Source organism: Protopterus annectens, chromosome 6.part0, assembly GCF_019279795.1.
Source record: "Protopterus annectens isolate FY-2018-M chromosome 6.part0, PAN1.0, whole genome shotgun sequence".
Lineage (NCBI taxonomy): Eukaryota > Metazoa > Chordata > Ceratodontiformes > Protopteridae > Protopterus > Protopterus annectens.
The window spans coordinates 1,601,218,217-1,601,236,352 of record NC_056737.1 but is presented as its reverse complement, the minus strand read 5'-3'; the positions used below and the strand labels follow the sequence as shown (position 1 = coordinate 1,601,236,352).

The window sequence follows — 18,136 nt, the reverse complement described above, 5'->3', positions numbered from 1 at the left end:
AACAAGTCTACACACTCCTTCAAATAATTTATAAATACTGCAGCTGAAGTCTGTCACCTGGAAATCATTACAATTAAGTCTAGAACAACCAGGATTACCTCTTGTTACAATGCATGGACAAAACTTAGACATCTGCTTGACAAGCAAAAATAACTGCATTTTAGATTTAATGTAATGTATAATAACCTGAATGACTTGATGGTTAATGGACACGTCTGTAAATAGTTGTTTTTTTTTCTTTTGTGTGAGATTTAGTTGACATTTTTTAATTTATTTTGTTCATAAATCTCTGACTGTAGATATTGTTCTGATTATTTTACAAATTGAAAATCCAATGAAAACATAAAAAAAAAAACAAATTGCTTAACCTCAAGACCTCAAAACAAGAAGCCAAATGAGGGATCAAAGGCAGGCAGGCAAAAATTGCTGACATATGAGATTTTACAGAAGAATATGTTAAGCCACTAATGAACAATTCACACAAAAAGGAAAGAACCAAAGGCTAACTAGTGATGATTGCTCCTGACCAGGTGAATGAGAAGAAGGAAACATTGCTGTCTGGGCTAAAAGAGAGTCATTAGGTCATTAGCAAAATTCTGGGAGAATCCTTCATAATCTTGTGCAGGACTCTGGGAAGCATGGAAAAAGGAGGAAAGGCATACAAAAACATCCCCTTCCAAGAAAAAGGCATTGTGTCTGCCTTCCAAGGGAGAGGACTTGGAGTTCTGCAACAAAATTGTGGAAGTTGTCTGTTCAGGGAGGGGGGGGCAAAGAGATCCAATTGAGGAATACCCCACTGATGTACATGTCCAGAAACATCTCCCTGTGGAGTATTCTTTTGTGACTGTGTCTTGGACCTGCTTGGAGAGTCTGCCAGAAGGTTGTGCTCTAAGGGAATGTAAACCTCCTGAAGAGTGATATGATGGTGGATAGCACTGTCACAGGCCTGAAGAGCCAGTCTGCAAAGAAGATAAGACTTTGTGCCCTTCCCACCATTTGTTGATGTACCACATGACTGTGGTGTTGTCTGTTAAAACCTTTGGAGGCCTGGTACCCAAAGGAGTAAAAGGCCTGAAGAGCAAGGATGAGGGGCTTCATCTCTTTGATGTTGATGTGGTCTAACATCTGATGGAAGGGCCACAGACCCTGAAATGTCAGATTTCTGAGAGAGGCTCTCCACCACAGATCTAAAGCATCTGTGAAGAGCTCCTGAGCAGGAGTAGGAGACTGAAAATGCAGACCTAGACTTTGGGAGCTCTGCCAAATTCATCATAGAATCTCTAGGTTGAGACATGGTAAGAGAGAGAGTGGAAATATCAGAGGGTGGCAATGTTGTAGCCAGTTTTGCAGCTCAGTACATCTAACCCCTCTTTTGCTCTTTTCATTTGTAACCTTCACTGAAGAATCTTATTCAAGGGTATATCCTTCTTTTATCCCACCCCTTTATTGTAGCTTCCTCTGTCATTTCTTCCTCTTCTCCTTCTCTGCTGTTTTCTTATTTGTACTCATTGAAACACAAACCTGTGCAACTATTTGCACTATTTTTGTCCCTTTCACGTTGGGAATCTCTTCCCCCAGCTCAATTTCAACCCACAGCTTCTGCCCACCTAATAAGCAGTCACAACAATATTGTATCAGAGACTGACTGTGGCTTCTCACTCCCGCCAGAGTGATTCTTTATTTTTTTTCCAGAGTACTCCCCCACTTCTTATTTCTGTTCTCACTCATTCACTCCTCTTAATACATTTCTTATACTTCTTGTGACAGTAAAAACTTTCATATTGCATTACTACTGTCTTCCTTACATCTTAGGTTAATTGTAAATTCTATTTGCTTCACTGACTGCATTACTATATTGCTTGCATCTATCAAATTGACAACATAAATACATAGCTGGTATTGCTACATCTCTCATTTAAGACAATTTAAATTGAACATTAACTTGATACAACAGACAATATCTTTTAATGTTACATTCTTAAGCTTCCATTAATTTTATATATATATATATATATATATATATATATATATATATGTGTGTGTGTGTGTGTATACACATATATATCATACTGTTTATAGGCTCAGAATTTTATGTTTATGTCTGCTCAATGTCAATGTGTTCATGAATCATGGACTGTATTCATTTGCCCTTATTCATTAATTTGGGAAAAGTCAAATATTAAGTAATCAATTTGACAGCTTCAAGCAGAAGAAAAGGAACACACACAAATGTAATTTTCATACAGTCAAATACTGATTTGCTTTTTCACTACAGGATGACACATTTGTACTGTTTGCTACAGTTTATTTAACTTTTCTTATAAAGTTATACTGTATTGATTGCTTCTGTCTCTCTCCATCTCCTCTTTACTCTCTACAATGAAACATGACAGATATTTTCCACTTCACTCTTTCTATTATCTAGCAGATGTAATCCCTATTCTATATACTTAATACTAACACGTGTTTTATATATTCACTACAGATTAATATCACACCATCACAGTTTTCTCTCCATTGCTTCTATGCAAAATGTCAATTCTAAAACCCACCTGTACTCCTTTTTCCATTTCACATTTTGTCTTACTTATACAGTGATGGTGCACAGCAGTCATAATCATTACAAACTGGCACTACTACTACCATTTTGCACAGCATCAGCCTTGTGGGATCTACTTGTTCAAGGGAATCTCCAGGCAAAATACCTGCACCCATCAACTCACAGCTACTATATCTCTTGTGAACAATACTTTAGCCCATTACTACTCATACTTCTTATCATCTAGTGACACTATAATGTTTCCCCTTCCTCTTTGATGTCAAGTCTTTCAGCCCCAACTGTTTGCTTCTCAAAATTTGTATTTCAGCTAACATGTTCCACTCTTTTTAATGAAGTCCTCACTCATTGTAATGCACTCTTAAATACTGCTGACTGCCTCAGAGCCCCATAACTTACACAGCTTTAACTTACTGAAGCAAAACCTAAATCATCTCTGCTATATCTATCTCCTAATCTCTTTATCAATTCAGATCTCTTTATTATTTTTATGATTTTTTCTGCATAGTCTATTATTTAATTTCAAGTCTCTCTCTGTTTACTGCAAAATCATTTCCTTTACTCATATTTTTAGTCTGGAAGTCTACACCAACTTATATTCCCAAATGAGTCAATAGATTTTTTTCAGCAGTCACTTACTTGAGTTGACAATCCACAAATTTATCATCACGTTCTCTTGCCCCTTCCTTTCCTGAACTCGTCTTCTAAAATGCCTTGCTAGTTCAGCAGCTGGCAGAGACTGGAAAGTGGGAAAAGCTGTCTTGCTCCATGAATCCATGCCTTTGGATCCTGGTTCTTAATTCAGGAGTTGTCCTGGACATCTACTTATCTTCCCATTTGTTTATATGGTGCTGAGTGGCTGGGATTGTTTTAAGGGCTCGCACAGTCTCTGTGGGATCCACAGATATCTTTGAACTTCCTCAAAGAAATATTTCAAAGTTGGCTGAGTACATAAATGGAATTGTCTACTCTTTACTCTACACCTTTTTATCAGAGGTAGGAAAGCTATACTTCTCTGAGTTACCGGAGTATACCTGATCTATGAATACCCAATTTTCACCATATAACCATCTGGAACCAGCTTCCACAGTAGCAATAAGATATGCTCCATTTTAGCCAATCACTCAAAATGAAAAAGAACTTGCCTTGGGTTCCTTGTTCCAGGGTGACAAGGAACCCAATTAGTTCAGTGCCCTTTTTCTAATTTAATCTCCATTTCTGAGGTATGTGTCCATATGGAAAGTAGCTTATTTATGTGTCCCAGATGATCTTGTTCCTCTACCACCTTAGACAGAGCTTTTTTCTTTCTAGCCATATCCTTCATGATCTAACGGGGTGTTTTCTGGCAAGTTGATTTCAGTTCCGGAAGCTGAGAGCTTCAACTATATCTCCTTATTCTCATGAATTAGTAGCTGAACTGCATCCCAATGATCAATCAGGTTATAATCCATCCCTTGTGCCTTCTTCACATTCTCATTTATATATTCTCCTAATCTTGGAGTCATCAGTTTTTGTCTTGAGTGTTACTACAAAGGTAACCTCAAACTCCTCATTTCTGCCTTCATTACTCATGGCAGCTGAATAAGTATTTTCTTGATGCTTACTTTGGCAACATGGCTGCTGCCTTATTAATCTGATTCTTTCCCAGTCCTAGGTTCATAGGTTCATAGGTAGGTACTAGGCTATCTGCCCGAGGGCATGTATAAGCCTAGCCAGAGTGTGTCGGCTTTCGCCACCCCATTGATTAATTAACTGATCCCCTGTCAAGCAGAGCCAATGAAGTGATCCCAGGGGTGTATTTTCTGTTACCCATCCACTCGTCAAGGCTTCTCTTGAAGAGTGTCAGTGAGGGGCTCTGCCTAATGTAGTTAAGAATTTTGTTCTAAAGCATGGGGAGTCTCTGTGACAGGAATCTATCCCACCAGCATGTTCTATTTATTGTTGTGGCAAGGTTTAGCTCACTAGAGCGCGTGGCTCTCAGCGACTTGGATTTCTTTAGGTGGAGCATGTCCATCAATTCTGAGTTGGACATGGCTTTGTAAGTCAGGCAGAGATCACCTCCAAGTAAGCGATATGTCACTGAGTACAGCCGGAGTTTTTTCAGTCCGGCTGCTTAGGATATGTTTGAGGCCAGTAATCCTCTTGGTGAGGTGCTTTTGTGGTCTTTCCAGCTGTTGGAAGTGTCTTGTGAGGTACATCCCAAATGGGGCATTGTACTCTATGATGGGTCTGATGAGTGACGAGTAGAGGGGCACTATAACCTCTTTATTTCTAGATACAAGCCCCTTAGTAATTAGATGGGCCACATAGAAGGATTTCCTAACTACTTTGGCAATATGACTGTCAAAGGAGAGATTACTATCTACCTGGGTCCCCAGATCTCTTATTACCTCTTCTGTATTAACGGGGCTGCCGCCTATGTGGTATTTCGTGAGTGTTCTGTTTTTCTCAAACGGGATGACTATGCATTTTTTGGCATTTAGCTTGAGGCCATGACTTTGACACCAGGTGTCTGTCTCAATAAGGCCTTTTTCAAGGATGTCCATGTAAGCCGGAGAGTCAATTATGGCTCCCAGTTTGCAGTCATTGGCAAACTTGGTTAGCCATAGTCCTCCTGTGTTTGCCTGTACTTCTGAAAAATATATTTCGAACAGTAGAGGTCCCAGAACCGAGCCTTGCGGGACACCACTTGTGACTGGTTTAGTCAGAGTTGGAGCCCGCTATTCTTACCATGTGAGTTCTGTCTGTAAGCCAATTGGCAACCCATCTTGTGACGTAGGGGTTTATGTTCAGGCTGGTGAGTTTTTCTATAATACCTGAGTGAGGAATGGTGTTGAATGCCTTGGCGAGATCAAGGTAGGCTGTGTGAACCACCTTTCCCTCGTCTATGGCCTTGGTGACTGTCTCAAAGAAGTCAACCAGGTTTAGTAGGCATGATCTAACCTTAACAAAGCTGAACTGAGTCGGATCAAGTGTTTGGAGGTTCCCAATGTCTTTGTTAATGAGATCCATGATGATGCGCTCCATAGCCTTACAGACCAGGCTAGTCAGGCTTATGGGGTGATAGTTACCAGGGCAATAGTTACCAGGGTCAGTTGTGACCCCTCCTTTGTGGAGCAGAATAACCATTGCTGTGCACCATTCTATGGGCCCATAGCCTGTGGAGAGGCTGAGGTTGAACAGCGTGTTTAGGTGGGGGGTTAGTTAGTTCTGTAGTTCATGCAAGATGCAGCCTGGGACACCATCTGGCCCCATTGATGCTGTGTTTTTGGCTTTTGAAAGGGCTGTTTTTACCTGTGCTTCTGTGACTTCCGGGACAGTACACTTTTCCGGTATTGTTGTGGGTCCTTTTGAAGGTGAGGGGTAGGTGAAGTTTGCAGTGAATCTATCTGCCAGGATGTTGGCAATATCAGTAGGTTCAGTATATTTTGTGCTATTTTGCACTAGCTCAGGGCATATCTGTGAGTTGCCACTTAGATTCTTGACATAGCTAAAGAAGGCTTTGTGGTTATCTTTTGAATCCTTGGCTATTTTTCTTTCGAAGTTAGCCTTGGATGATTTTATGAGGGACCTTAGTTTCTTACTGATAATGATCAGGTATGTCTTTCCTTCTTGTGATTTGCTTTTTTCCTGAACTACTTTCCTCCTTTTGTTGTATAACCTGTTTATGGCAGGGGTCCACCAGACTGGTTTCCTTTTCTTAGGGGAGTGAGTCTTGGTTTTGCTAGGGATGGCATGATCCATGCATCCTTGTAGGTGCTCATAGAGTGCAATTGTAAAGCATTCTGCATCTTGGGCAGTGTTATCTTTTAGCATGGGGGCTGTGAATCTTACCACCTCTGCCTTAAGTAAGGTGAAGTTTGCTTTAGAAAAGTTTTTCACTGTGGTTTCCTTGGTTGGGGATGGTGGTGGAGTGTGGACATCCAGGGTGATTAGTTTATGGTCTGATTTAACCAGTGATGGGTTGACCTCTGGTACGGAACACCTGTCGCCCATGTTGGTGATGACCAGGTCCAATATGTTGTGGCCTCTGGTAGGGGAGTTTACCAGCTGATCCAGGGCATTTGAGTTGATAAATTCCAGGAAGTGCTGAGCCTGGGAGCTTGTACTCAAGTAGTTTTCCCAGTTAACGGTAGGGTAATTGAAATCACCCAATATCAGTGTGTTTGGTAGGACTTTCATGTTTTCCAGTGTCTCCAGAAAGGCGGAGTGGTGGTCCTGGGTCATGGAGGGTGATCTGTAGCAGGCCACAATTTGCATTGCAGATTTGCCTGATGTTAGCTGCACATGGATGATCTCAGAGGTTTCATGCTGTGCCACTAACCTGGAGGTGTGGGTATCCTTAATGAATATGGTAAACCCCCTCCTTTTGTGTTTCGGTCCATGTTCTGTGGCTGAAATGTGTGGTATGAGTTATAGCCCAGTAGTGCTGGAGTGCTCTCTGGAACCTTGAACCACGTTTCAGTTACTGCACAGATGTCGACGTTCTCCATACATAGGAGTGCTTCGAGCACATGCATTTTGAGATTTAAACTCCTGGAGTTGAGTAGCATAAACTTCATTTTTTTTACTTGTGCTGTTTATGGAGGTGGGTTTGAATTTTGAGCCTTGCCTAAAAAAGGCACTATGGGGGTGGCAAGAGCCTTGGCCAGTATTCGAAAGCCAAGGGGTGACAGGTGCAAGCCGTCTCTTGCAAAGCAATGCGGCTTGTCGAGCATGTCATCCCATGCTGACAGACACCGGATCTCCTTTGAATGACACCAGAAGCTTAGCCAATTGTTGAAATTGATCATTTTTTTCTTTATATTGAGGTATCATTCTTAGTGAGGGCAGGATGCTTCTCAGGGTCAGAGTCATACTCACCTGGGTTACATGATCAGAGAGCCCTTCCATGTCTCTTTTCATTAAGTCCAGGGAGGTACGTCTCAGGTCACTGACACCAACATGAACAATGACAGAGTCATATTTGTACTTGTTCTGGAGTGACCTCAGTGCTTGTGTTATGTGGCGGATTCTGGATCCCGACAGGTAGCTAACAGTAACCCTCTCCTTCTCCAGCCTAGTAAGTAGGGCGTCAGTGTGCCTGACTATTGAGTCACCTATTACTAGTGTGTTAGGTATGTTATTTCCCCTTAAGGGCTGTGATTGTGACTGACTTATGATTTAATAAACACTCAGTCTCTCAATGTACTTACGCAACATCAATGTAATACACTTTGTATAGTTTTAATTACGGGAGCTTTTTGAGCTTTATAAGTTCCTCCAACAGGAGAGCAGCTCACTAGGTTTTTTCCATAGCAGAAGTCCAGCTCTGAATACCTTTATGCGTTATTCCATCTATTTTTAGCACACTTATTAATACTGCTTACCAAAAGAAAAAAAAACAGGATAATGATCCAACTGCATGAAGAATAGTATGGATAAGGAAAAATAATAAACGTGTTTATCTGGTATGTATCAGTGATACAGTTTTTTTTGTGAAAACTAACCAAATGAGATTATTTCAGTGAACAGGTTAAAAAATAATAAAAAATAAAAAATAATAACTTGGATGAAGTGGGGCAATGCAAGCTCTAACAACCCATTTACTAATATAACCTTATTCAAGGTTATACATCTTGGGCTAAGTTAAGGAGTTCCTACCAACAAACCTGTTCAACAGAATGGCCTCATTCAGTTGGGCTGCACTGAAATACACACTGACTGTGAAAGCAGTAACCACATAAAAGCACTTAAGACCTAAACAGTAGCTGCATATTAACACCTGCATAAAAACATACCTGCTCTTTTGACACTGGTAATGAATGAGTTGTTTCATAATCTTTCTTTGTTTTTAAAATCTTCTTGACAAGTCCACCTGCAGAAATAAAAGGCTTGCATTAGTATTTTATAACTATCAAAATTAGGGTCTATATTAGATAAACGAATGCTTAAATGTTCGAATCTCTAAAGGCCGACCTTTAGAGATCGAACAGTTAAGTGTTCGAATATCTTTAAAAATTAAAAAAAAAAAATAAAACTAAAACAAAAAAAAAAACTAAAGGGTATAAGCAGGAGGGCAAGCCCCCCCTGCACCCCCCGCTACTTAAATATACCAACTCCAAGATCACACTACAGTGTAGGGAATGGTAAATTTCCCGTTTCCGCTCTGCCGTGCACTGAAGTGCAATCTCGGAGTTGGTTTATTTCAGTAAGGGGGGTGTGGGGGGTGCAGGGGGGGCTTGTCCCCCTGCTAAAACCCTTTCAGATTACCTTTTTTTTTTCTTTCTTTATTACATTTTTGAACACTTAAATGTTCGATCTCTAAAGTTCGACCTTTAGAGATTCGAACATTTAAGCATTCATTAATGTAATATAGACCCCAAAATGAATCACATAACAATGACAGAAAATTAAAAATACAAATTTGCCTGAGTTTCTTAACACAATGGCTAGAGAACATGTTATCTAAAGAGTCTATTACATGCAGATGGCCCTAAAAAGAAATACATCCCGCAAGGATCTGAAGTTACAAGTTACCTGTCTGATAGTTTTGTGAAAGCAAACAGCTAATTTTGATTTTATTTTGTACTTCCCCTACTGTTCAGGATAACAAGAAAGTACTGTTTCTTCTTTACTTTATGTGCTCACCACAGTCTTTTTAAAGACATGGGAATGACATTTTGCTGTTAAGTGGAAGTGCTTTGTGTGTGACTGAAAGGCTTCCAAGCTAATCAAAAGCAGCCCTTACACTTCAAAAAGCATATTCTAAAAGCAGATGCTTATCTGACATTTTGTGAAAACAAACAGCTAATTTTATTTTATTTTGTGCTTCCTGTCCTCTCTTCTTCAGATAAAGAGAAAGTACTGTTTTTTTTTTCTTCTTCTTTAAATTATGCGCTCTCCTCAGTCTTTTTAAAGCTGCAGGGAGCACATTTTTCTGCTCCTGGTGGTCTAGTGTTTTTTGTAACTGAAGGACTTCCTAGTCAATAATAAGAAGCCACTGAATTAAAAAAGCATCCTACATGAGTGTACATAGGAATGTGAGTATTGACATGAAGACACAAATACATGCTTTACATGTCTTTGTGCGAGTCAGTGATCCTGTGTGACCAAGTGAATAGTATCTGATCATTTTTTTTCTTTAAGCTCTTATTTATAACACACTGTACTATAGACAATAAAACCACCACTACTATATTCTTTAGGCATTACTGTTAGAATATCATTTTAAGTTCTATGTTTTCTCTATTAAGCATGGCTTCTAAGATCAGTTCTATTGTGACATTCCATTAAAGTCTACATTAATTAGATATTAATCAATTTAGTATTTACTAGTAATCTGCATACATTTTCATTTGCATGTTTGCTGAATTGGGGTTGTATTCATTTGTATCAATAACACAGCTAGTTTATGATTGCTTGACATACATTTAATTTTGTTGACATTTTTTTTTAGCCAGTCAGCTTTGCGTTAACTTTGCACTGGAGTAGGACTTGATAATCACAAGAATTACTGTTACTGACTTGGTAAAGTAAACATAATTTCTGCAGTTTTTATAAGTTTTATATTTTACATTCATTTTCCTACTCATATACTAAATTTGTTGCTCATATATTGCCTTTTGAATGGTCTGAATGAACTTATGCTACATACCTAGTAATAATTGTTATTTATATGACTTGATAGCTCCGTAGTTTGATTATTATTTTATTTTGGTCATTCTTGAAATTAAGCAGTAACCTGTTCTTCTTGACTGTCTGAAATTGTACATTATTTCTGGTATTAATTATTGTTCCTATTATTTGTCTGTTAAACAAGTTTAATTAAAAATTATTTCATAGTAAATATGGACAATTTAAATAGATACACTTTTGAAGATTTAATTAAGTATAAGTTTTTGGTACAGTGTTCAAATTGTAGAGTTTTTAAGAAAACAAATAATCACACCAATTCTGTGTGCCCAAACTGTGTTAAGATTGAATAGCTGTGTAACATAGTTGAGCATAAACTATCTGATAATATTAAATATTGTTCATGTAGAAATGGGATATCTTTATGAACTAGAGCCTTAGAAAGAGGACACATCTGACTTCAATAAAGATGGGTTTAAACAGTGTATTAAATCACTTGTCAACAGGGAAAATAACTCACTTATGAATATAAGTACCAGTGATTCAGATGATGAAAATGATTGTGCTAATATAGAGCCACTAATAGCATTTCACATATTAATACTCATGTTTCTATACAGTCAAGTGAGATTGACTGGTTTACTAAATCAATGTCACCAATACATTATACATTAAAAGTAACAAACATTTCTAAGAAATCACTGACTTTTAGTACAGCAGCAAAAAGTTAAAAGAAAAAAGATTATTAAAAATTCAGTGAATGCACTTAATTTTAGGAAAAGGAAACTTTGTGTATCTATATCTTTAAGGTAAAAAAAGTAAAATGAACACGCTGTCATTAGATCGTGTTTCAAGGTAAACTTTTTACTAATTCTCTCTTGGTACAGACAATTAGCATCTGAAAGAAGCAGTCTCTATTAGTAAGAAAATCCTCTGAATGATCTCTCTGACTTACATACTTTTATACAGTCTCAGGAATGTGGGGGATATTATTATATATTTTTTTTTTTACAAACTTGACAGACCACATGTCCAGGGTACCCAAAAAGTAACAATGACGTCCAAGTCAGTAATATGACTCAGAAGTATTATTATCATAAAATAAAGGGTAGAGTCATATGAAGATTATCAAACAAACCTGAATTAGAATTTATTCAACTTGGAGCAAATAATATTCACTCTTATAGTATTATGATTAATGTCAATCATGATGCAACCAACTCAAATTTCCATACTTTAAATAGAAAAGCTAGCACTGTTTTAATCTTAAATGTGCAAAAAAATTAAGTGAAAGAAATAAAATGAGGATAAGCATCTCAGCATTATCAGGCTTAAAACTGATATTCCTTATTTAATTTGTAAATTGGGCAGGTGGGTTATTTTTATAAACATACATTTATTCATAACGGTGTAAATGATCTTCATTATATCCCAGTAACTATATGAAAAATGGTGTACCAGACATTATAAATTGCTTGAATCTCCTAAAACAGAAGTGGTTTTTAGTGAAAATTTTCCATCAAATAGAATAAATGATTGTTTTTTTACCAAAGCAATTCTATCCGACACTTGGCTATGGAAAATATATTTCATCTATTCAATCAAATTGATGACTTTTTGGTAGGAATTATGGTATAATAATTGAATGTTTGCCAAAGATAATTTTCATCTCAGTTATTAAAGTGCAGATTATGTTAGCAGTAGGGTGAAAAAATTGCTAAGGCTTTTTTTTTTTTTAACTAAGATGAATAAACTGTTTACAGCACAAAATTATAGACATAATTCAGCTCTGAAAGTCTTTTTTTTTTTTCAGTACCCACAGTCTTGGAAATAAAACTCACAAACTGAATAGCATTATGAAAGTTGAGAATCTATCATTAGTAGCTATCACAGAAGCATGGGATACAACTGAACTAACATTTCCAGGAAATACTACGTATGAGTGTTAGAGGCATAATAACAATGGTGGTAAAGTTTTATTATTATTGCAGTAGTCAATTACAGCTGAAGTAATCACTATACACAATAAATGAAAAAAAAAAACACTCAAAAGAACAGCATGATGGAGATAATTTATAGCTTATTCTAACATATAGAAACCTATTAATGGGTTCTCTCACACATTACAACTATTTGCAAAATTTAAAATCATTTACTGGACAAAGGCAAGTTATTCAAAACATGACCTGAATTACCCCTACAGTAAACTGGGATGACTATACAACTACCTCAAAACAGAAAGGGATTTAGTATTATTTCATGGTAATTCACAAATTATTAGAGAACCAATTTGGGATAGGAATATATTGGATCTGATTGTAACCAGTTGTATTTGAGATGAATTTGGAAATATGTCCATACTGGGAACATCTGACATAATTTCTTACTTTTCGAAATATACACTGTGGAAATAAACACCGTTTAACTTGAAAGATACAATTATAATTAATTATGATGAGATCAAATTTTTTTAAATCAGTTATAATGGCTGGATGACTCTAGTCATGACACGGATTTGGGTTATTGAGAAGTTGGAAAATAAGCTACTTTAAGTTTTTGATAGCACTACTACTTCTGACTCTACTCTCAAGAAAAATACACTGGGATACCCTCAGTAGGGGAATATTATCCTAATTAAATTATATCAAAAGAAGAAGCATATATTTAGGAGATTCAGAAAGTCTCCAATTCAAAGAAATTAGAAGTTATGTACCTACCATAACGTTCCATGTTAGTTGTCTTCTCTCGCCTTCTTTCTTGCTGGATGGGTTCGGAGCCGATCCTCGGCTCCGACTCGGCACTTGCTAAGCTCAAGAGCTAATTTTACCAGCTCGAGGCAACCCTATATCCCATGATGCAAGGCGGAGATTACCCAGATCTCGTTTGGTAGCTAAAGAAATAGTAATATATTCTTCCAACTGAAGAGGAGGAAGAAAAATAACAATACTAAATAACATCATAATCCTCTAGAAAGGATCAACCTAATCTAGTGACACTAGAAGTTGAACAGCTAGAAAAGGGAATAACCTCTTAATAGAAGATGCATAATCTTCCCGGTCTGACCAGGCTAGCGGGATGGAGGGCGGGACGCAAGAAAGAAGGCGAGAGAAGACAACTAACATGGAACGTTATGGTAGGTACATAACTTCTGAATGTTAAGTTGTCAATCTCGCCTTCATTCTTGCTGGATGGGACCACGTCCCTAGCACCTCTATCCTGGGTGGCTCAATGGAAAAGACTCTTGAGAACGGTGGAACCAAAATTCGCTCTGTCTCTGGAGGCCAAGTCTAATTTGTAATGTGAAACAAAGGTATGAGGAGAGGCCCATGTGGCTGCTGCACAAATAGTGTCTATTGGAAGTCTAGCTTGAAAAGCTGTAGATGTAGCTAGAGCTCTGGTAGAATGGGCTTTTGGCTTAGAAATCAACTCTTTGCCTCTGAGCTGATAAATGTAAGTGATCACAGAAGACAGCCATCTGGATAAATTTACCTTGGAAACTGGAAGGCCTTTCCTGTTCTCTGCATAGGATAGAAACAGTTGATCAGATTTCCTAAAAAGTTTAGTTTTGTCCAGATAATATCTGAGCTGTTGGTGAACATCAAAAAACTGGAAGATCAATGGATTGATTTAGGTTCGTCTGCGATGCCACTTTTGGTAAGAAAGACGGATTAGTCCTTAGAGATACCCTATCTTTGTGGAATATTAAATAGGGAGGACGAATGCAGAGAGCATGAAGCTCAGATACTCTCCTGGCAGAAGTAATGGCGACTAGAAAATGTGTCTTCCAAGAAAGAAATTTCAAAGAACAGGCAGCTGCAGGTTCGAAAGGGGGAAGAATCAAGGATGTTAAAATTAAATTTAGATCCCACTGTGGTGGGGGGGTCTCTAATCGGAGGTTTCAGTAAAAAGATATCTCGAATGAATGCCTTGCAAAGTTTATGTGACATAACGTTGTGGTCCAAAAGGCCTATATGAAAATTTGAAATGGCTGCCAGTTGAACTTTCACTGTGGAAGAAGAGGATCCTGAATGAAAAATCTCAGCTAGGAAGTCCAATACCGAATGAATTGGAGCAGTATAGAGGTCTATGTTCCTAGCTTTTGCCCAGAAAGAGAAACGTCGCCATTTACTAGTGTAAATCTTTCTAGTACAAGATTTTAGGGAAGCTACTATGATATCCAGGACAGGATTAGAAATCATAGGAAGCCTGGCTAAGGATGGAAGTGGAGCAACCAAGCAGTGAGGTTGAGAGAAAGTATGGATTGGTGCAGTTGACCCGACTGGTGGGTCAGAAGATCTGGAACCGGGTCCAGATGCCATGGCTGTACCAAGAGATAATGATGTAGGAACGGAAACCATATCTGTCGAGGCCAATAAGGGGCAATGAGAATCAACTTGGCTCTCAAGGTGGTTGCTTTCTGAATTAGCTGAGGTATCAGCGGAAAAGGGGGAAAAGCATAAAGAAGTCCCCAGGGCCAGTCTTGGGTTAGAGCGTCTCTGGGGGGATGGCCTGGAAGGGGGAAAAGAGAGAAGAAGTCTGGGCATTTGCTGTTTTAAGGTGTAGCGAAAAGGTTGCAGCAAGGAAGGCCCCACTTCTGAAAAATCTCTTCCACCACTGATTGTTTGAGAGACCACTCGTGAGGCATGAGAATAGCTCTGCTCACTCTGTCCGCTATGATGTTGGATTTCCCGGGGATATGCGTTGCTGTCAGAAACCGGTGAGAAGAGATTGCCCATTGCCAAAGTCTGACAGCCTCTTGACACAGTGGATAGGACTTGGTTCCGCCCAGTTTGCTGATATACCACACTACGGACATATTGTCCGTTTGGATTGCAATAGTTCCCAGGGGAAGAGAGTCGTTGAGGGCTTGCAACATTAAAAGCACCGCTCTCATCTCCAGGACATTTAAGTGCAGATGGTATTCGAAAGGTTGCCAAGTGCCATGGACCATTCTGCCCTGATAATGCCCCCCCCCCACCCAATCAGGGAGGCGTCCGATGTAACCGTGGCAACCGGGGCAAGAGGAACAAAAGGTCTGCCCTGATGGACTTGAGGGGACGATATCCACCAAGTCAGATGCCTTTTGCAAGTTGGAGTTAGTATGATCTCGTGACGCATGGGAAGTTTTTGAAAAGACCATTGGGTGAATAGCATCCATTGTAGAAGACGCATGTAAAAGTGAGCAAGGGGAAGAAGTGTTATGGCGGCCGCCATAAGACTCAATACCTTCAGAGCAAATCTGGCCTGAATTTTGTTGCTGAGAAGAATCACCTGGACGTGTCTTTGAATGTCCAAGATCCTTTGGTCTGTTAACTTTGCTGAAAGTTGTACGGTGTCCAATTTTGCGCCTATAAAAGTAATAGATTGACAAGGCGACAAGGCAGATTTTTCGAAGTTTATAGAAATTACTAGCCCTCTGCAAATGTGAATGGTGTAATCTCTGACTTGGAGAAGTTGATGCCTGGTGGTGGCAGTGAGGAGCCAGTCATCTAGATATGGAAACACCTGGAATCCTTGACGTCTCAGGTGAGCCGTAACCACTGCCATACATTTGGTGAACACTCTGGGGGCTGTAGTGAGTGCAAAGGGCAGGGCTCTGAAATGGAAGTGACTGGTCCCCAGCCGAAAGCGGAGAAATCTTCTGGAGCGTCTGTGAATTTTTATGTGATAGTACGCATCCTGAAGATCTATCGAGCACATCCAATTGTCCTTGCCCAGAAAGGGTAAAATGGACTGAAGCGTGACCATCCGGAATCTTGATTTCTTTACAAACTTGTTTAGTTTGCTCAGATCTAATACTGGTCAACAATCCCCTGTCTTTTTTGGAACTAAAAAGAACCTTGAGTAGATTCCGGATCCTATTTGGTCCACTGGGACTGGCTGGATGGCTCTTTTTACTAGCAGTTTTGATATTTCTAGTACTGCTAGTTCCCTTAGACCAGGTAGAACATCTGGAAGGGTTCCCTTTTGCTGAATTGGGGTTTGAATAAAGGGAATTTTGTAACCCTTGGATATAATCGACTGTACCCATTTGTCTTGAGAAAGGGAAAGCCAGGCTATTGGGTACAGCGATAATTTCCCCCCCGACTGCCTCCGAAGGCGGACATTTGGGCAACATCTCAGGGATGCTGGAAGGGTATGTCAGAAAGAGGCTCTCTGCTACCCTGATTCTGCGGACCCCCTCTGCCCCTAGGGCGGTGTCTATTATTGTTACCCCCTCTGCCTCTGGGGGTAAACTGACTTCGTGCATCAGGCGTGACTCCTTGAGATTTGTGGAACCACATTTTCCCTCCCTTCTGTCCTTTGGGGTAAGGTCTTGAAGGGGTGGAGAAATGGACTCCTACGGCAGAAAGAGTCTTGCCATCTTGTTCGCATCTAGTCAAAGTGTCTTTCACTTGAGGTCTGAACAAGGTCGAACCATCAAAGGGGGAGTTTGTGAAGGACGCCTTGAAGGAGTCTGCAAAATTACAAAGCCGTATTCAGGACTGACGCCTTAAAGCCACTCCTATACCTGCGGCCCTACTCGCTCCATCGGCTGCATAAGAAATGAGCTGCATGGAGGAGTTAACAATGGAGTTAAGGATTCCTAGCTGTGAGCTAATCTTATCCTGAGACCCAGCAGCTGACAGATCCTGTAAAACTTCTCCCAACTCTTTAAGAATATCTCTTTGAAGGTGGGTGAAGTGGCACAAGTAGTTCAGCGATCTCATGGCAAAAGTCGCTGAAGAAAAAATCCGCTTGCCGTACCTGTCCATAGTCCTAGAATCCTTGTTAGGAGGATGGACAGGTACTGAAGGATCAGCTAGTTCCTTCTTGGTGGCAGCAGCCACCACCATGGCATCAACTGGGACACCCTTTGTTAAATATTGTCTATCTGGTGGGGCCGTAATGAATTTTGAAGGCCTCCTAGGGATAGGTTCCACCGAATCCGGAGCCATCCATGCCTTCCGAGCCACTACCTCCATAAGAGGGTCGAAAGGCGGATACACCCAGGAGGTGGAGGGTCGAGATCCAAACGCCTCCAGGTATACTGACTCGTCCTCGGAAGGATTAAGGGAGGGCAAGTTCCTCCTCTGCTTAAGGAGTTCAAGGATGTCTGAGAATGAGACATCCTCAGAGGAGGACCTTGGGGATCCTTCCGACTCATCCAGGTCAGTATCAGATGTAGCAGACTCAGGGGAGTCTAGATGTTTCCTCTTACATGTCCTCTTACGCGGGGGTTCACCTGATGGATCAGGAGAAGCCTCGGAAGAGGAAGATATTCCCAATGGGGAAACCTGAGGTGTTGGATCTCTGGGTCCGGGAGCAAGAGAGTGGGAAGAGAAATCAGCAGGCACTGTGGTGGGAGGAGCTGATGGAACTGTCCGTTGACTAAGCCCAGGGACTAGTACACTCCTCATCACCTTGAAGGCTCCCCCGTCAGAGAGACCAGAAAGTTCCCGCTCCGAAGAGATAGGAACCCCAGGCCTCACAGAGAGGGAAGGCTCCGAGGAAGATGTCGGGGCTGAGCTCACCAACGCTGAAGCTCCGAGAGGGAGAATGGGGTCGGACAAGGGTCCGATGCCACTCGCCCCCTCGGAGCTGACGAGAGAGACCAGACGCCCGAATCCCTACAATGAAGGCCTCAAGGAGGAAATCGGAGCAGAGGACAACGGAGCCGAAAGGGGTGGTATCGGCTCTGAAGCTACAACGGTGACGGTTCCGAGGAGCTCTGGCTCCGAGCTCTGTAAGAGAGTCGAAGGAGGAATGTTTGGTGGATGTGAAACAGCTACCGTCTGTTGAGACGGGCTATGGAGTATTTCGGCCAATGCCTGAGACTTTAATAGTCTACTCACCACTCTCTCGAGATCGTGATCAGACAGCCTGGACGACCGAGAAGAACGGCTCTGATGGCTCCACTCTGAGAGCAGGGGTGATCTCGGAGCTGAACGTATCGACTCTAATGAAGGGGATCGAGATCTCTTT

At 40.4% G+C, this 18,136-nt stretch overlaps 1 protein-coding gene across 1 annotated transcript in view; it reads right to left on the bottom strand.

Annotated features, from left to right (window-relative positions):
* Positions 1–18,136, bottom strand: part of TRAF3IP1 (TRAF3 interacting protein 1) — a 2,107,097-nt gene that overhangs the window by 390,243 nt on the left and 1,698,718 nt on the right. Inside the window, exon 13 of the mRNA XM_044075051.1 lies at positions 8,338–8,414. Within this exon, the coding sequence (XP_043930986.1) occupies positions 8,338–8,414 (77 nt within the window). The remainder of the gene's footprint in view (positions 1–8,337; positions 8,415–18,136) is intronic.